Source organism: Plecotus auritus (assembly GCF_963455305.1).
Source record: "Plecotus auritus genome assembly, chromosome: 1".
Classification (NCBI taxonomy): Eukaryota; Metazoa; Chordata; class Mammalia; order Chiroptera; family Vespertilionidae; genus Plecotus; species Plecotus auritus.
Window position 1 is genome coordinate 51,855,032 of NC_137770.1, and position 20,958 is coordinate 51,875,989.

At 41.7% G+C, this 20,958-nt stretch overlaps 1 protein-coding gene across 4 annotated transcripts in view; it reads right to left on the reverse strand.

The window, feature by feature from the left end:
* Nucleotides 1-20,958, reverse strand: part of USP3 (ubiquitin specific peptidase 3) — a 112,573-nt gene that overhangs the window by 8,711 nt on the left and 82,904 nt on the right. For 3 of the 4 annotated variants that reach the window (XM_080659775.1, XM_080659778.1, XM_080659777.1), the window contains 4 exons: nt 18,469-18,582; nt 12,877-13,023; nt 7,059-7,165; nt 6,342-6,422 (listed from right to left, as the gene is read on the reverse strand). In XM_080659775.1, coding sequence (XP_080515901.1) covers nt 6,342-6,422; nt 7,059-7,165; nt 12,877-13,023; nt 18,469-18,582 — 449 coding nt within the window. The remainder of the gene's footprint in view (nt 1-6,341; nt 6,423-7,058; nt 7,166-12,876; nt 13,024-18,468; nt 18,583-20,958) is intronic. The other variant, XM_080659776.1, reaches the window with a different exon arrangement.

Here is a 20,958-nt window from a genome sequence, read left to right on the forward strand (position 1 = left end):
TTATTAAAAAAAACCAAAAAATGGGAAATAACATGTAACTAGAATGTGGAGAAATTAGAACCCTCATGCATTGCTGATGAGAATGTCAGATGGTGCAGCCACTGAGGAAACCAGTGTGGTGGTTCCTCAAAAAGTTAAACATAGAATTACCATATGATCTAGCAATTCCACTCCTAGGTCTACACTCCAAAGAACTGAAAGCAGGGACTCAAACAGGCATTTGTACATTTATGTTCAAAACAGCATTGTTCACAATAGCTAAAAGGTGCAAGCACCAGGCCCTGCATCACCTGCTCCTTTTCTGCTAATGAAGTCCCCTTCCTCCAGCAACCTTCTGTCCCTCAGCTTCTCACCGTCCCCCAGCATTTCTTGCTTCCCAACATTTTCTTCCTTCTACCTTTTTGAGAAGCTAAGACTTACAGGGTGACCACAAAGTGGTCCCACAGCCTATTTACATAAGATAGCGCAGTGTTTCCTCCTTTTCATGTGAGGTCATGTGATAAACCAAAACAGAATGAAAGGCCCATCCAAGCATGTCAAAAAAGCAATACAAACTGAGCCTGGTTTTTCAAGCACTCAGTTTAAAAAATGGTGGCCCAGCTGCCTCTAGGAGCCCTTTTTTTTTTTTTCTTTTCACACCTCTCCCTGCGGCTACAACAGGCTCAGGAACCCCACAACTGCTACTGTACCCAGACAATGAAGCAGCCTCACTGTCAGCTGCATCAGGTCAGAAGGCTGGTGTGCCGGGGGCAGCCACTAGGGAATTTCAACAAAGAAGCAACATCATACATTCTCGCTGAGCTAGTGCGGAACTACCACAGTCACCTTCATCTGGGTTTTTAAAAGCTTCTTAAGCTCTTCTGAAAACCTAATGCACATTTGTAATGGTTTCTATGGGTTAAAAAACAAAACACAAAACATAAGTTTTTTTCCTAAAAAGTTCCAACTGCTGCCCCTTTATAAAACAGCTTTTAAATCCGTTTTTAAACAGAAATATTCTTAATCATGGTATTTTTGGACAGTGGGCTTATAAGGAATGGGTATTTATTTTCCTCTCTGCACTCTTTTGAATTTTCCTTGTTTGTAATAAGGAAAACCATTATGAAAACATATCCACACATATCTCTTTAAGAGGAAGATTGCCTCAATACAGCATCTCCTCTACACTCATAGATTTGACAGTTGCCTTCTATAATAATAAAAGTGTAATATGCAAATAACTGAACAGCCCAACAGCAGAACAACCATCCAGATGACCATGCTATGACACGCACTGGCGTCAGGCCAGCCAAGACGGGCGTGATGCGATTGGTCAGGGGGGCCCCACCATCGCCCCATGATTGCCCCACAGAGGAAGGTCCAGGCCACCCTCTTCAGAACGACTGATCAGGATGGGGGAGGGGGGCTCTGCGATCAATCGCCCCAAAGAGGGAGGCCCAGGCAACCAACCTGAGGGCTGAGGCGGGTGGGCGGGGCCTCCCTCTGCAGGGCAATCGACCACAGGGCTCCAGACTGCAAGAGGGCACAGGCCGGGCTGAGGAACGCCCCCGCCAACTGAGTGCATGAATTTCAGGCACTGGGCCTCTAGTTTTAAATATTTCAAAAGTCTGACCCTGAATGTACACAGGCGTCCTCAAACTACAGCCCGCGGGCCACATGCGGCCCGCCGAGGACATTTATCCGGCCCGCCAGGTGCCGCTGCCTGTCCTGCTTAGCAGCCGACTTGTCCCGGGTCCTCAGTGCGCACAGGAATTTGTTCATAGTTTTTTTTTTTAACTATAGTCCAGCCCTCCAACGGTCTGAGGGACAGTGAACTGGCCCCCTGTTTAAAAAGTTTGAGGACCCCTGTAAATAGAGTAATATTTTGCAGCAGCACAAATATCAATTTTTTGACTCAAAGCTTATATATGTAAGTGAATTATCTCTAGTAGGTACCCACAGTTACATCTCAGCAAAGCTTTGCTGTTCTCTACTGACCTTCACTTCTCTCATTAAGGACCTCAAGAAACTGCTTAAATTTTCATTTGTATTTCATTAGGGGGAAAAAAATGTCTTGGTGGTTTTTGAAACTCCTAAGATTCTCAAAGGTTTCAGGGCATATGTTTCACAAGTGTCAGTCCTCTATATTATATTAACTGTTAAATAGGATTCCTATGGAAAGCAAGGAATAAAACTGATTTGTTGAAGTTATTAAGTCATTTTTATGTATTATGTAAATTTAATTTAGCAAAGCAGTAATTTGGAAGTATGCATGAATTAATCCACATTTTTATTCCTCTCAAATAAATACCTAATTATAAAGGTGACACAAGTTAAAAAATTCAAACAATATAAAAGAACACAAAAAAGAAGTCACAATTCCATTTATTCCTGAATCCCATTCCTTAAGATAATCACTGTGAACAGACAGTGTATGCTGTTCAAGAATTTTAATGTTCATATGAATATTTTTTTTATCTTATACAAATGGATTAATTCAATATACATACATCCATGGAGTGTTTTATTCTACAATATTTTGTATTTATCTTTCTGTGCCTGGGCTATTCATCAACTTTAGATTTCTTAATTGCTACATAGTATAATTTAGTGAGCCAATGCCCTACTGTTGGGCATATAAATTGTTTCTGATTTTTTGCAGTAACAAAGAATGCTCCAATGAATATCATTTACATATGTTACTGTTCACATCTGCAAGTGAAATTACTATGTCTAAGGAAATGCCTATTAAAAATGATCACTACCCTCCAAAAACCGTACCAATTTATACTTCTAACATCAATATGAGAACCCACTTTCAAAAATTTTCACTAACAACGGCTCTATTATCATTTTGACCAATTTTGTTTTATTTATACTTGAAAATGTGAGACATTTTTCAGATGTTAAAGTGACCATTTGCATTTTTTCTTCTTAATATACTTTGCCCAAGTACTCTTTCTCATATATGTTATAAATGTTTGTTTCAAGTTTATTACCTCCATTTGCCAATTTTCTTGTTTGTAGTACCAATCAACCACCTAAGCCAGCCGTGGGCAAACTACGGCCCTCGGGCTGGATCCGGCTGTTCTATCCGGTTCTCTTGCTCTCCCCTCCGCTCCTTTACTTTGAATTTATATTAGTTCACACAAACACTCCATCCATGCTTTTGTTCCGGCCCTCCGGTCCAGTTTAAGAACCCATTGTGGCCCTCGAGTCAAAAAGTTTGCCCACCCCTGACCTAAGCTGTGTCATGCACTCTCCAGGATGTTCTTAAGAAAGGAAGGTTAGTATTGAAGCATCTGGGATGGTTAATAAGTGCAATGCTACAGAGAACCATGAATATGACCAATTCGGGCTGGGAGGTGCGAGGGCGGGGGACACAGCAAAAAAAAAAAAAAAAAAAAAAAAAAGGAAAGAAGCCTGAACAAACCAGTGTCTCTTGGGGCTTCCACCAAAGATCATCTGGATTTACTGTGTTTTGTTAAATATTAGGAAATACTTTTTAAATATATACCCACATATTTATATCAAGGAACAGTATTTTTTTTTAACTAATGCCAATATTAATACTGTTCTTATTGGAGAAATTTCAAAATAAAGTCAATCCAATTTAGATTATATAGTTTTGGGCTCTCTAATTCCTTTAATAATTTAATTTTTACTGATTCCCTCTAACTGATCAAATAATATTTATTTTGACTAGAGGCCTGGTGCACGAAATTTGTGCACGGGGGGGAGGGTGTCCCTCAGCCCGGCCTGCATGCTCTCACATTTCGGGACATCCCTCTTACAATCTGGGACCGCTGGCTCCTAACTGCTCGCCTGCCTGATTGCCCCTAACCACTCTACCTGCCGGATTGTCCCTAACCACTCTGCATGCCTGCCTGATTGCCCCTAACCACTCTGCCTGCCTGCCTGATTGCCCCTAACCACTCACTGCCTGCCTGATCGCCCCTAACCACTCTTCCTGCCTGAGCACCCCTAAATGCTCGCCTGCCTGCCTGTTGCCCCTAACTGCTTCTGCCTGCCTGCCTAATCACCCCTAACCACTCACCTGCCTGCCTCATCGCCCCTAACCACTCTGCCTGCCTGCCTGATTGCCCCTAATCCCTCTGCCTGCCTGATCACCCCTAACTGCTCGCCTGCCTGCCTGATCACCCCTAACCATCTCTGCCTCAGCCCCCCTGCCACGGCTTCATCAGGAAGGACGTCTGGAATGACATCCGGAAGGTCATTCGGCTGTCTGGTCTAATTAGCATATTATGCTTTTATTATTATAGATTAAGTTCACCTGTATTCACATGCTACAAATATAAAGTATATCTGATAACAAGTATATTGTTATATTTAAAAAAATTGATCTCAAGCCAAAAACAGTTTTGGAGAAACACACAATAGCCTATATATTGGGGGGAAGTGGAGTGGATAGGGCTTCCTTAAACTTCTTCTGTACTCCTGTTCAACAGAGACAATCAGCACTCACACAGGTGGGAACAAACTGAAAGCATCTATGAGGGTTGGTTTGCTCTTGTTTCTCATAGTCCAGTGCCTTTGACAGTCATCCGCTGAGAGGTTTCCAGAAACTACCTGAGCAACAGTTCTACGAGCAAGACTCCACTGCTCCTATTTAACAAGCCAAATGCCGCACAATGCACCTGTCACACAGAGAAGCTTGCCCCTCCCCAAACAGCTATATTTTTACTTGGATAAGTTGATTCTAGAGCAGTGCTGTCCAGTAGAATTTTCTGCAATAATGGAAATGTTCTGCATCTGTGCTGTTGAATACCATAGCCAATAGCCACATGGTTATTGAACACGTAAAATATGGCTAGTGCAGGTGAGCAACGAAAAATTTTAAATTTCATTTTAATTGCATTTTGATAACCACATGCAACTATGGTTGCCATACAAGGCAGTGCAGTTTTCAAATCTCTTCTTTAAAAAAAAAACCAAACACAAAACCTTCCTGCCTATCTATCTAAAAAGCCAGCGACCGGAACAGGTAACAACTGTAACGACTAGTCGCTATGACACCCACTGCGGCCAGCGAATGGCCGATCAGGGGTGGGGCCGGCCAGCCAACCTCCCGCTGCCCCTCCCCCCAGCCATCCCCACCCTGATCGCCCCACCTACCCCAATAGGAGGTGGGGCCGGCCGTCCAACCTCCTGCAGCCCCTCCCTCCGGCCGGCCCTGTTCCTAATAAGCTCCCACCACCCAGGTAGGCCCACAGCCCCTACCCCCAGTCAGCTCTGCTCCCTATCGGCCCCCCACTCCCATCAGGGGCAAGGACAGCAGGCCAACCACCCATGGCCCCTCCCCCAGGCCGCTGGCATCCAATTGGCCACCCACCCCATTTGGGGGTGGGGCTGGCTGGCCAATCGTCCTCGGCCCCTCTCCCCAGCCAACCTGGCGGTGATCAGGCCCGATCAGGGCCAGCGGGCTGGCCAACCTCCCACCATCTCCTCCTCCCAACAGGCCTGGCCCTAATCGGGGTGGATTGGGGCCGGGCCAGTCCGACCCCACCCATGCACGAATTTGTACACTGGGCCTCTAGTCTAACTATAATTGTGACAATACTCCCTAAAACAGTTGAAGGGAAAAGAATTACTTTTAGTCAACATACAATTTAGGGCAGAAATTATGGTCCCAGATTGTAAGAGGGATGTCCCGAAATGTGAGAGCATGCAGGCCGGGCTGAGGGACACCCTCCCCCCGTGCACAAATTTCGTGTACAGTTGCTTAATGATAGAACATGTACTAGGTCCTCTTTTTTCTATCCTAGTTTCTTCGTTTTATGACTAAAAAGAACAATTAGTCATTATAGTGGCTGGTGAAGGATAGGTCTCTTGCCTTGACTAAAGTAGTTAATACTCATCAAGGAAAAAAGTTGTTCAAAATCTTGCAAAGTAAATGTAAATTTTAATATTCTTGCAATTAAAAGTAGGGACTATGTTTAACCAATGGTAGTATCAACAGATTTCTCACACTATTTGTCATACAAAAGCATAAATAACACCATAATTCATAAAACTTTGCTGAGTGTTCTTTCTTCCTGTGGATTCTAGTGGGATACCCATAGAATAATTCTATTTCATTAGGTCAGAAAAGGTTTTGTTATGAACTTTCACTTTTAAAAGAGAAAAATGAGAAATGTTTTATGCTTGACCTACTATCTCTGAAAGGCATTCTTATTAAACTGAATTTTTTTGGACAGGAAGAGACATGCAGGTTTGATTTTTGTTAAGTTATAACACAAATTCATTAAAGTGATTAACAACACAGCATATAGTGATGGAACTTACAAATATATTCGGGTATTTCAGAGGGAAAAAAGAATTCTAAGACATTAATATCTTACCTCTTAATGAACAAACTGGTCCATTTTCTTGATTCTTAGAGCGCTTATTTCTGAACTGACTTGGAATATCTAATGAAAGGTCTTAAAAGGAAATAGGAAAACAACTGTTAAAGTCATATAACTCAAAAAGTAATTTCAAAAAAATTTTTTTTAAAAATACATATTCCTTTATTCATTTCAGAGCGGAAGGGAGAGGGAGGGAGAGATAGAAACATCAATGATGAGATGATGAGAGAGAATCACTGATCAGCTGCCTCCTGCACGCCCCCTACTGGGGATTGAGCCCACAACCCAGCCATGTGCCCTTGGCCGGAATCAAACCTGGGACCCTTCAGTCTGCAGGCCAATGCTCTATATCCACTGAGCCAAACTGGTTAGGGCAAATGATGTATTTTTTTTTAAATATATTTTATTGATATTTTACAGAGAGGAAGGGAGAGGGATAAGAGAGCTAGAAACATCGATGAGAGAGAGACATCGATCAGCTGCCTCCTGCACACCTCCCACTGGGGATGTGCCTGCAACCAAGGTACATGCCCTTGACCGGAATTGAACCTGGGACATTTCAGTCCACAGGCCGACGCTCTATCCACTGAGCCAAACCGGTTTCGGCCAAATGATGTATTTTTAATGATTTATCTCCACTGTCTTAATTTTCAAAGGAAATAAAGTTATTTTAATACAATATCATATCTCCACATACCAAATATGTCTTACCTAGGAATGGATCAAACTTTCTAGATTCTGTCCCACATATAAGGCAGTTAACCTCATTTTGGAGAATGCCTCCAAATATAGCCGTGACAACTGTAGATGCTCCATTTCTAAAGAAAATCACATAAGAAAACATCTCAGTAAAAAAAAGAAAGTAATTTATATTTAAATTACAAAATAATGCAAAAACTTTAAATCTATATAAATGTATTATAAATAAAAGAGTTAAGCCATTGTTTGGCCTTCCCCCCAAGCTGTCTTCCAATTCACTACTTTCTCCAACATTAACCGACACTAGACATTTGCCACTCCTAACAGGAGTCACACTCAGGGCCAGAGAACACCTTCCCCAGAATTATATGCCGAAGAAAAGCGGGAACCGCCTTATATTTGAGTCTTTGCAAGGCCTCTCATCTTACAGGGAGCTCTCAATTCCTTTACTTTGAACCACTACCTCAATCGGAAGTAGATTTCCATTTTTCAGATGGTCATCTGTCAGGTTTGGGGAAAAAGAAGAAACTTAATACTTATTTAGTAATTACTGGGGGAGTTCTGACTTCACAATTGAAGTGCTGAATGTTAGTTACTGTCAACGAGACTTAAAAAGCTCACTTAAAATATTATAAATAACTAGAGGCCCAGTGCACGAAATTCGTACACGAGGGGGGGGGGTCCCCTCAGCCCGGCCTGCGCCCTCGGGGGATGTCCGACTGCTGGTTTAGGCCTGATCCCCATAGGGCATAAACCAACAGTTGGACATCACTCTCACAATCCGGGATGCTGCATGCACCAGTGACCATACTTTCCATACAGGTGAAAGGCATCTTGCTGTTGTATGGGCGGCTACATTTTTTTGCCCTGATTATAAAAAGTAGTACATAACATGATCCTTCTGAGGCAGTAGTACCATTTCCCCCATCTTATGGGTAGAAAACCTGAAGCAGAGAGAAGTTAAATAATTGGCTTTGTCACACAGTTATAAGTGTCAGAATCAGGGCTGACCACAATACGTACAAGCCAGAATCCATGTATGTCATTGCTGCATCATCCTGTTTTTTCAGTGTTACAGCAGCCTTGCCAGGTTTTAATTTTTAAATCTAAGAGACTGTTCCCAATATATAGGGTAGGGTCCCCAGGCCTGGCCAGCGATCAGGGCCGATCTGTGGGATAACTGGTGGGCGGGGCAACTGGGGGGCCCCCCATTGGCACCTGCCTTAGCTGGCGGCCTGGCGCCGCCCGCTGGCTAGCCCTGCCCCCCGATCCCCACCGCCAGTCGCCTCCCTTTCAGGGGGCAGATGCTCAACGCAGGAGCTGCATTGAGCATCTTCCCCCTGGTGGTCAGTGAGCATCATAGCGACCAGTCGTTTCACCAGTCATTCCGCTGTTGGGTCAATTTGCATATTAGGGTTTTATTATATAGGATTATATAGGACTAGAGGCCCGGTGCACGAAATTCTTGCACGGGGGAGGGGGGTTGTCCCTCAGCCCAGCCTGCACCCTCTCCAATCTGGGACCCCTCAAGGGATGTCTGACTGCCCGTTTAGGCCCGATCCAGGTAGGATCCCTCTCACAATCCCTCTCACAATCCAGGACTGCTGGCTCCCAACTGCTTGCTTGCTTGCCTTCCTGATTGCCCCAACCGCTTCTGCCTGCCAGCCTGATCACCCCCTAACCACTCCCCTGCCAGCCTGATTGATGCCTAACTGCTCCCCTGCCAGCCTGATTGCCCATAACTGCCTTCCTCTGCAGGCCTGGTCACCCCTAACTGCCTTCGCCTGTAGGCCTGGTCCCCCCCAACTGCTCTCCCCTGCAGGCCTGGGTCCCCCCCAACTGCCCTTCCCTGCAGGCCCGGTCACCCCCAACTTCCCTTCCCTGCAGGCCTGGTCACCCCCAACTTCCCTCCTCTGCCGGCCTGGTCACCCCTAACTGCCCTCCCCTGCAGGTTTGATCACCCCCAACTGCCCTCCCTTGCAGACCTGGTCCCTCTCAACTGCCCTCCCCTGCTGGCCATCTTCTGGCGGCCATCTTGTGTCCACATGGGGGCAGCCATCTTGTGTGTTGGAGTGGTCAATCTGCATAGGATTGACCACTTTTATTAGATAGGATAGAGGCCTGGTGCTCGGGTGGGGGCCAGCTGGTTTGCCCTGAAGGGTGTCCTGGATCAGGGTGGGGGTTCCCTTGGGGCGTGGGTGGCCTGGGTGAGGGGCCTGTGGTGGTTTGCAGGCTGGCCACGCCCCCCCGGTGACCCAAGCGGAGGCCCTGGTATCTGGGGTTTATTTATCTTCTACAATTGAAACTTTGTAGCCTTGAGCGGAGCCAAGCCTCCTGTTCACTCCATGGCTGCAGCCATTTTTGTTGGGATTTATGTATCTTCTATAATTGAAACTTTGTAGCCTTGAGCGGAGGCCTGGGCCCGCCAGGGCGGCAGGGAAGCTTGGCTTCCTCCATCACCGGGGGGCAACTCAAGCCTTCTGCTCTCTCCAGCTCCGTGGCTGCCGCCATTTTTGTTGGGATTTATTTATGTTCTATAATTGAAACTTTGTAGCGGAGGCGTGGGCCCACCAGGGCAGGCGGAAAGCTTGGCTTCCTCCATTGCCTGGGAAACCCAAGCCCCCTGCTCTCTCCATGGCTGCAGCCATCTTGGTTGGGTTAATTTGCATACTCGCTCCTGATTGGCTGGTGGGCGTGGCTTGTGGGTGTAGACTCTTTTATTAGATAGGATTCCTTTGTGGAGATCAAGAATACACTGTTTTAATAAAAAAAAAAACACAAAAAAAAACAATTGCCCTAATGTTAGTGAACCTCTTGTTGCCTCAACTTCATCAAATGTAAAACAGCAACAATGTCTATTTCCCTCAGAGGCCTGGTGTGAAGATGAAATGAGTTATGTATGTATAGTGCATTTAGGCAAGTGCTTACCAAAAAGAAAGCCCTTCAATAATTAGGATCATACCTGCTTTTTGCTCTTATTTCCTTAAATACATATTTTGAACATGTACCCCACTTTTTTGACAGCTGCGTGGCAAGCCACAGTATGCACATAGAATGAACACAAGAATAACTGAGAAAGTGCAGTAGTGAGAGCATCTATATATATATAAAAGCCTACGCGACCGAACGACCAGTCGCTATGACGTGCACTGACCATCAGGTGGCAGACGCTGCCCCCTGGTGGTCAATGTGCTCCCACAGTGGGAGTACCACTCAGCTGACCAATGGGCACCAGACACAGGGCTCACGGCTCTCCCAATTGGGACTGGGCGCGAGCCCGTAGCAGGCGCAGCAGGGCCAGGATGAGCGGGAGTGGCAGGCAGGAGTGGCAGGCAGCATTGGACTGCCAGTTTCAGCCCAATCCCCACAGGCCACGCCGAGGGACCCCACTGGTGCACAAATCCATGCACCAGGCCTCTAGTGCTATCATAATAGCACATGCAAAGCACCATTCTAAGTACTTTGTATTTATTAACTCAGTTGACTCACACAACAACTCTATGAAGTAGACATGATTATCTCCATTTCACAGACCAGGAAGCTGAAGTCCAAAAGGTTAAGTAACCTGGCCCAAGGTCACACAGCTAGTCTGGCCTAAGCAGCTGTTCTTAACACTATGCTCTTGCTCTTAACTTAACCAATATAATATTAATGAATACTGAGGTTGTTTCAACATTTTGCTGTCATTAATAGTACTACAACACACACATACATATCACCCTTTGTGCACTTATACAGCTAACTTCAGCCAGTAAATGCTTCTATGTTAATAGAAATTTGAGGTGCTTTCTGACACTTGCAATCAATAATGCTCCTAATACACTGAGCTGTACTTTCTGAACTGTTCTGAATCAACTGCAGTGATGAGATAGGCAATTCTATTATTTTAAATGTTTGCTTCCTTTGGTTTCCTTCCTTTACCGGAAAAAGAAATATATTGCAGCTTTATTATTTTTTTAAGTTGTTCATAAGATATTTGGCTTTTGTTTAGAAGTTAAACAGAAAGGGAAGATATATTGGGAACTGTAGAACACAATGGCCATTTCAGGTGTTAGGTTTAGTATGTGTGTCATAAACAAAAGGCATACCCAAAAAATAACTACTGAAAATAAAGAGACTCTGACTGATCCTTTCATACTGACTCACATACAATGCTGCCTTTAATTTAAAGAGAAACCACTTTATTTCAAAGCAGAACATTTAAACTCAGTGTAGTCCTTCTTTTATCATTTCTGCCTCTGAGAAAAGGATACCAATCAAGTTAAAATATGAAACAAAATTTTTCATTTAATACTATTTTTAATTTGGTGCTAGCAGCAAGAACAATTCTCCCAGACATAGGTAATTCCTTTTCTTTTTTTTTTTAATTAAAAAAAATTTTTTTATTGATTTTAGAGAGAGAGGAAGGGAGAAGGATAGAGAGATAGAAAAGTTGATGAGAGAGAAACATCGATATTGAGCTCGCAACCCAGGCATGTGCCCTGACCAGGAATTGAACTAGCAACCTCTTGATTCTTGGGTCGACACTCAACCACTGAGCCACACCTGCAGGCAGGTCCTTCCCTTTCTGTACTAGATTCTAACTGAAACCATAGCTAACTAGGACCTGGAAGGTCAAACATTTTGAGAAGTATGGAAATTCATATTGGTTACCCTTCTCTGACACAGCCAGATTATCTGTAAGGCTGTTTAGTCATTAAAAAGACCTTATCTTACTAAATCAGACTTAGCAACTTCCAGGCAATACTACAACAACCTCTATATATATCCTACTCTTTCTTTCTTTTGGGAGTTGGTCTTATAAATCCTTTTCCTACATAGGTCAACACAAACTTTTCAAAAATACAAACAGAAGAAAACTACAATTAACTAATATCCAGGTTCAAATATCATAAAACAGCTATTTCTCAAGCAAAATAAACGTAATAATCTCAATGTCTATTCTGGGTTATTAGTACTTGAAAAAGCAATACAAAAGGTTTATTTTATTCATATCGAGAGGTAAGAAAAATCTTCAAGAACTTACGAATTCCTCAATTTCAATCAAGAACAGATATACTTAAAGAAAATTCAAGTCCAAAATGAGGCATTAGGAAAATTCACATTCAAATATTTTAAGCCTTTGTTTTTAGTGAACAAATATAATTACTTTTTTTCCCTTGAGCACATTTTATTTTTTCTTCTTTTTTTATTGTTTAAAATATTACATATAGTAGTACATATATCTCCTTTTTTTCCCCATTGACCTTCGCCCACCCTTTTTTTTAAAAAAATATATTTTATTGATTTTTTACAGAGAGGACAGGAGAGGGATAGAGAGTTAGAAACATCGATAAGAGAGAAACATCGATCAGCTGCCTCCTGCACACCTCCTACTGGGGATGTGCCTGCATCCAAGGTACATGCCCTTGACTGGAATCCAACCTGGGACCTTTCAGTCCGCAGGCCGACGCTCTATCCACTGAGCCAAACCAGTTAGGGCTATAATTACTTTTAATATATGAAAATTAAGTCTTTGAGCCATTCTTCAGTACATTTGGAAGAAAACTTTTAAGTGCTAAATTGTACAAATATTTTCTTTTTTTTTTTTCAAGTTTTAAAATGATCTATCCCAAATAACAATCAGAACTACACCAAGATGCAAATACAAGATGCCTCTGGTCTGGAAATGAGAGGCATGTGCCAGCCAGTCCACTGGTCACAAAGTTCAAGAGCAAACATTTTCAGCAAAGATTAAGGAAAACTCTCCGCCTTCCATTATAAATCTAACAATAACACCAACAGAAATATCTGAGGTTCTCCTAAAACAGCAAAGGAAACAAAATCTTACATGCAACATTTGTTACTTGCAGACAGGGTAGAATTCTCCTGCAGAATTGGTGAGCAGGAAACACCATTGAAACCGCCCTGGAGTTCCAAGTGCAGGTGGTCCAAAAGGTAGCGCATGAATTCATGGGCATCCTGCTGCTGATAGCCCCTGAAACAAACAGAAACAGTCATGGGGGAGGCTCCACCTGCCCAGCCAAACCCACAGGAGGGAAATCGTGGGGCGGAGATATAGCCCTGCGCTCAGAGCTCAGACACAGGGAGGCTCCTGGAGACTTTTCACCCCCACATGCTCCATGTTTTACACACAAAATTTCTCAACAAGAAAAATAATTCTACTGTTAGAAAATATGAACTATTAGAGCTAATTGGACTTGTAGTGATCTCAACTGACCCCACTTTAGAGATGAGGTAAAAAATAAAAGGGGGGGGGGGTGAGGGTGTGATTTGCCTAAAGTCCCGCAGATACAGAGCTATAACCCATGTCTCTCTCCTGGATGGACTCTGAATCTCCCCACTGTCCCATTGGCCCCTCCAGAAGATGCTCAACTGTTAAAATTTCACATCTTAACCTCACCATAAAACTAGATCTAAACCACCACCACATGAAATAAGGAATCTAAAACTAATTCCTTAGATTGAAAGATACTAATTTTTAAGCACTGGCTGAAAGGAAAAGAAAAATTTTCTAAGAAGTTAAAAAGACATCTAACATTCTATACCTAAATCCTAATCTCGATTCCAAAGACATTTTTAAATAAACACTTTTAAAAATGCACTGACTCATACACAATTATTCTCTATCCTAAAATTTGAATATATATAGCAACATATTCTTAGGTTACTTCTTCCACTGTATTCAGATAGGAAATTACATGGAATTCTTATACTAATGCAGATCGATGACAAGTAAACAGAAATGAAGGCTGACAGAAAATAAAGCTGATACAAATGGAAGGTCACAGAGGTTTATGTAGATAAAATAAATCAAGCAATGAAATATAAGGTACTTGCATAAAACTGTTGATGGAAAAGACTTCTGCCTACATTTTGCCAGCATGGAAGGTTCTCTTTAATCTATCCTCTAAATCTCAAGGTTTTCTGGCTTGGTCTTGAGTCAAAACTTCCACCGCTCTTCCAGGCAATGGTTCCATAAACAAAATTTCTTTCAACCAGAGTTTCCCTCAATCTATATTTTCCCCCTTTTCCTGAAATTTCTCCTGGAAAGAAGAAATTATGAAAATAGTCTGCCTAATCAATGGAACTTAAATCAGAAGTCACTTTAGCACTGCACTATAACTTTTTCTGAACTACTTAGCTACTAAATATCAATATGTGTTCAAATATTTCTTCTAAGATTCATATGAATAAATGTTAACATTCACAGTCAAAACTATTCATTCAAAGTTGGTAGTTCCTTTATGTACCTAAGGAGGTGCTTTAAACCTTTCAATACAACATCCTTTTTTTTTTCATAACTCAAAGGTATTATTACTACTTTGGGACATGTGTGAAGTTCTATACATATAAAAATAGTTTCGTTCCTTCACCAAAATAACCTGATATCTAAACATCATGTTTCTAAAATGGATCATGAAAAACCAGTCAGTACTTTGTAATTATGCCAATTTGTATTTTCATCAAATATGTTTAAAAAATAACATTCCTGGCCCTAACTGGTTTGGCTCAGTGGATAGAGCATCGGCCTGTGGACTGAAAGGTCCCAGGTTCGATTCCTGTCAAGGGCATGTACCTTGGTTGTGGGCACATCCCCAGTAGGGGGTGTGCAGGAGGCAGCTGATCGATGTTTCTAACTCTCTATCCCTCTCCCTTTCTCTCTGTAAAAAATCAATAAAATATATTTAAAAAAAATAATAATGTTCCTAATGTATACTAATGAATGTTTCCAACCACACCATGATTTTATATTCTTTTATCAAAATACATTATATTCTAATGTTTATTTTTTACCATTGGAAACACATTTTTTACCTACATGAGATCATGGAACACTCAGCATTTTTATAAAGGTAAGTTATGGGTTTTTGTTTTAATGTGTGATCTTTACCAGAAGACAGTCTCTTTTAAGACTAGGAAAATTTTCTGATTCTGACTAAAGAGACATTTACAATTCCATTTTTAAACATTTAAATAAAACCTTTTATTGAATTATCTGGAAGTCTTAATATTATTTAGTATGTTAAATTCAACAAACTTAACTTTTTAATTATTTGCCAAATATACAATATGAGCTTCAGAGTTTCCTCTGTAGTCAACTTAGGTTTCTGCTGTTTGTTAATCACATTAAAGGAAACACTGCTCTCATTTGGGTGCAGTATTTGTGTTTTGTATACAAATTATTTCATGGATGTCACCCAAACAGATGTTTGTGAGTTATTGAGGAAATAGGTATATGAAGAACCCACTGGCATCTCTGACAGAGCAGAAATGAGAGAAGACAGAGGGAAATAAAAGTGGCTCCAATTTTAGCACTTCCTTATCTTCACTTGTTTTACCTTAAAAATGACCTCCTTCTCCTTAATGTCTACAGAAAATCTGTGTCCTAACGATGCTGTGAGAAATAACTGTTGGAGAGCACACTGCAAATATAAAAAGCCTGAAGGATCATGAACCATCCCTTCTGAACGCGAGGCTGAGAAGGGAAATACTGAAGCACAAAATAGGCACAGGGGGCAACTGGCTCTTCACAACAATTTTTGCCACAATGAGGCAACCCATATTTACCTAAATCTTTAAAAGAAAGAAATGCCCCAATAAAGAATGAATGAAGAAAATGTTACTTTGCCCTGGCTGGTATGGCTCAGTTGGTTGGGCACCTTTCCATGTACCAGGAGGTTGCCGGTTCCATTCCTGGTCAAGGGCACATGCCTGGATTGCAGGCTTGATACTCGGTAGGGGGCATGCAGGGGGCAGCAGATCAATGTGCTCTCACATCAATGTTTCTCTCTCTCGCTCTCAAAATCAACAAACTGTTCTTTAAAAAAACACACACAAAAACAAAATCATGCTCACAGTCGGGCTACAGAAAATATAAAGGGGAAGAGATGTGTGCAGATTTAGAGGAAAAGTAGAATTCTACTGAATAAAAGTTTCATAATGTTTCTAAACTCAAACCTAAGAATGAGGGGCCTGAGTCATCACGGGGACCAAGCAGAACAGTATGGAGTTAGTTGCTGGCCTCACTCAGGCACGTGGACAAATCACTGTTAAAAGATCTATCATTAACCAACCCTACAAAGACCTGGTTCTCATACTGGTCCTGACATCTACTAGCTGTACAAGACTGAACACATTGCTCCTCCTCTGTATCATTGTCTTCTTTAAAATGGGGCTAACACTTCCTCCCTTGACAGGAATTTTGTTGTGCTTTTTAATGAAGATCAGATATAAAAGACCTAAAGTGCTAAGCACATAGTAGGCATTCAATAAATGACAACTAGCCCTAGCTGGTTTGGCTCAGTGGATAGAGTGTCAGCCTGTGGACTGAAGGGTCCCAGGTTCGATTCCGGTCAAGGGTATATGTCCAGGCTGCGGGCTCAATCCCCAGTAGAGGGCGTGCAGGAGGCTGCCAATCAATGACTCTCTCTCATCACTGATGTTTCTATCTCCCTTCCTCTCTGAAATCAATAAAAATATATTTTAAAAAATAAAAAATAAATTTTAACTATTTTATACAATAAAACATAAAGATTAAATCCTATCAACAGTCTAACTAGGTATGTCAGAAATTTTATATTAAGTCCAAACCAGATCAGTAGTAACTTAACAGTCATTTTCACCTTTCCTACTTAAGAGTCAAGAAATCTTAAAATTCTTACAAAATTAGTCTCTCTTGAGAGGAGACTTACATGTCATGATATACATAAAAGAAGTTTCCTTCAAAACAAAGATCAGGGGTAACAATAGTCAATCACAACAACTTACAGTTCTTTGAAGTTATTACCTTTTAAACATTTCTCTATACTACCCATATATCTAAATAGAGCAAGATTTATGCTAAGTTTCACTATAGCTTGCTGATTTTGTTTAAAACAAAACAAGAAGAAGGATGTGCATTAGGTGCCCAAATCATGAGTAGTAAAAACCATGATTGCTTCAGAAGGATAAAATCAACAAGGTGGTAATAGCTATTGTCAAACACCTGCAGTGCCCCAAATCTGCTATTACCTGAAGTGCTAGGGCTGATGAATAAAATAGGACTAAGATAGGAGGGGAGGTAGGGTTAGTCAGCAGGGCTCTTTCCCTACTCAAGCGAGGCTAGACAGCAAGCACAGAAAACACAGGGACTCTGAAGCCACATTAGGATGGGACCCAGCAACCTTCTGGAAAGTGAATCCCAATGGACTTGACTACAGTCTCCTAAAACCTTCAGGACCCAGAGCAGAACTGTGGATATAATACCATAGACATCTACTGATTACATTTGAATTTTTTTTAGTTAAAATAACAAGATAGTGTATGATAGTAATTATTCTTTATAAGGTTTTGAAAGAATCAAGGAAATTTTGTCCAGTATGTTTTCCTAGAGCACATTAAATAATTCATAAGGGCTTTAAAAAGAAACTTTATTGTTGATAGTATTAAAGATAGGCCCTCTTCTCTCCTCCCACTGCCCCCCCCTCACCCGTTTCCTGTCCCACCCCAGGCTTTCACCACCCTATTGTCTGTGTCCACAGGCAATGTATATGCATATAAATTATTTGGTTAATCTCTTCTCACCCCCTTCCCCTCTTCCCTCTGAGATTTGTCAGTTTGTTCCATGTTTCCATGCCACTGGTTCTGTTTTATTCATCAGTTTATTTTGTTCATTAGATTCCACATATAAATGAGATCATGTGATATTTGTCTTTCTCTAATTGGCTTATTTCACTTAACATAGTAATCTCCAGGTCCCTCCATGCTGTCTCAAAGGGTAATAGATCCTTCTTTTTTACTGCTGCATAGTATTCCGTGGTGTAAATGTACCACAGCTTTTTTATCCACTCATCTACCAATGGGAACTAATAATCAGAGAGATGCAAATTAAAATGACAATGAGTTATCATCTCACACCTGCCAGAATGCCTACCATCAATCAATCAACTAACAACAAGTGTGCTGCTGAGGATGTGGAGAAAAGGGAACCCTAGTACAGTGCTGGTGGGAATGCAGACTGGTGCAGCCACTATGGAAAAACAGTGTGGAGATCCCTCAAAAAATTAAAAATGGAACTGCCATTTGACCCAGTGATCCCACTTTTAGGAATATATCCTAATAATCCTGAAACACCAATCTGAAAGAATATATACACCCCTATGTTTATAGTTATTTATAATAGCTAAGAAACGGAAACCGGGCTTTGTTTTTATAACAACAAAATACCCTACCCTTTGTTAAAAACATTCAAATATCTATTATTTAAACAACATTTGTCTAGTCAGATATATCCAACTTCTGTTCTCCTCCTTAAAAAAAAAAAAAAGAGCAAAACCAGTCTTTACTATTTAGAATACCACCACTTCATTGGAAATTGTTTCAGGAACAGTATAAAGACTAACATTAATGTTTTAAGTATCTTTTGTTAAATAATACTTACCTAAAATTTGGCATAATCTTCCAAACAACATAAAATAAGGACTCTGGGCTAAATGCAGTTTGGCTACCTTGCCATAAAGCACATAGTGTCTTTCTAAACTCTTCCACCAAAGACCTGCAAAAGAGGAAGGGACAAGACCCTGCGCATTAATGAGAGGCTATTATTTCAATGCATAATATCAACTGTCTAAAGTTCACAATAAATTAAAAAATAAAAACATAAAGAGGGCCTGGTCTCTTCTGAGCTAAGTCTGACAATTAAGTAAAAGCATTTCAAAAATTCATGTAAATAGCAGTAATTACTGACAAAACCAGTTTTGTAACCATATGGTGAAGTCTGTGCCAAAATACTGTCATACTTGTACAATAAAGCAATGGGTAAGTTACAAACCAAATTATTTAAGAATATACATTTTTAAAACTTAAAATCTTCATTCTCCTTCTTGCCCCTCACTAGGAGCACTTCTCTGCCTCAGAGAGTCCATCTGACCACAAAGCTTCAACGTTTGGCTCCATACTAATGAGTCTCAAAAATCCAAATCTAAAAGCCGCATTTTCTCATGACCACTTTTATTCAGGTTTCTCCAGCTTCCAACAGGAATTTTCCACTGAATGTCCTCTTGCCACTTCAAACTCAACGTGCACTGAACCTGCTCTCTGTACTCTCCCTATTGTCCCCCAATATCCATTCTCATCTTCTCCGTAGGAATAAAACTTCCTTTTTTCCCTTTGGCATATAAATTCCTGGAATAAAAAACTTTGAGTGTGTTTAAATTCTGAGAAATTTCCTTAAAGAGAAATCGTCCTTATTAACCCTTCCTGCCTCCTTCTAGCTGGAATGAGGATGAACTGGTGGCACTCCAGCACCGTCTTGGACTATGTGGCTGAGAGCCCCACCCCAGGGCTGACGGCACAGAGAGCGAGAAGGAGCCTAAAGACTGTGTGAAACAGTCCTAGACAGAAACTTCTAACTTTTGCATGAGAAAATAAACCATGGATGTTTAAGTCACAGTTAATTTTGGTTATCTATGCATGTAGCTAAGTTGATACACCTCCTCAACTTCAATGACTATATCTGTCAATACAACTACCATACTCATGGATAGCTAATTTATGACTCAGGGAACCTCAGTATCTTCTTTCTCAACCCGTTATCCTATAGGTCCCTGGAATACAAAGCATATGTTTTACTTAGTGCCTGAACTTGTTTGAGGAATTCTCCACCTTAGTCTTGGTGAGAGTCAGAGCCTGTCTCCCACTATGGAAGCTGGGAAGTCCAGATACTTGCTTTCCCAGCCTACCCCTCCACCCCCACTGCAGGAATCAGGTACAGGGCTGGGCTCTGCCTATCTGAAGCAGGTGTTAGTGATGCAAAGAAGCTGGGACAGTACCAAATCCTTTCTGGTGGCAAAAATCATCTGGAGTTCACCAAGCACCCAGACCCAGCAGTGCCAGCAGTGGGAGCTCGAGTTGCACTGGGCAGCAAAAGCAGTGATGTTTTCATGGGGAAGTTCTGTGGGGTGACTGTAGCTTTGGTTCTAGATGCCCAGACTTCATACCTGATTTTCTACCCATCCAGTAATGGTTAGCACACCAATTAGACCTTCAATAAATTCCTTTTCTGCTTAACATAGCCAGAAGCAATTCCTACAGTTTGTAACTAAACCCTGAATGATACTAATGCATCAAGTACTACTCACTCTTCCCTTAAGTTTTGTGAATCATTGATCGGCTGTTTTCTGCATGCCCCATACTGGGGATCGTGCCCATAACCCAGGCATGTACCCTGACCGTGAACTGAACCGTGACCTCCTGGTTCATAAGTCAATGCTCAATCACTAAGCCATGCCAGCCAGGCAAAGTAAACTCTTAAAACACCACTTCCAGTGATGTCATTCTATCCCTCTCCAATGCCTGGCTTTAAAGTTGCCCCATATTTTGGCTCTAACCATACTGGTATACTCATCTAACATGTTCTATCCTATTCTCCCTCAGCCACCTAGGCAGAACAGTGCCAGGTTATAAAACGGCTTTTTGGAATGTGTGGGATGGGGGTGTGGGTATGGGATGGGCAGGCAGGGAAAACATTACATTAAAAACATACACAGATGCCCTAGCCGGTTTGGCTCAGTGGATAGATCAGCCAATCAGCCCACATACTGAAGGGTCCCAGGTTTGATTCCAGTCAAGGGCACGTACCTTGGTTGCAGGCTCCCGGCCCTAGTTGGGGGCATGCGGGAGGTAACCAATGGATGTATCTCTCTCAAATGGGTGTTTCTCTCTGTCTCTCCCTCTCCCTTCTACTCTCTCTAAAAATCAATGGAAAAAATATCTTTGGGTAAGAATTAAAAAAACACACACCAGATTATAAACCATAGACCTGTTGCAGTAATGGTAAGATATGAAAAAATGTGCCCCTTACAATCATGATAATATGATAGATCTTCTAAACCCCAAATAGTGTGTAGCTGCACTGAATAGATATTGGTTC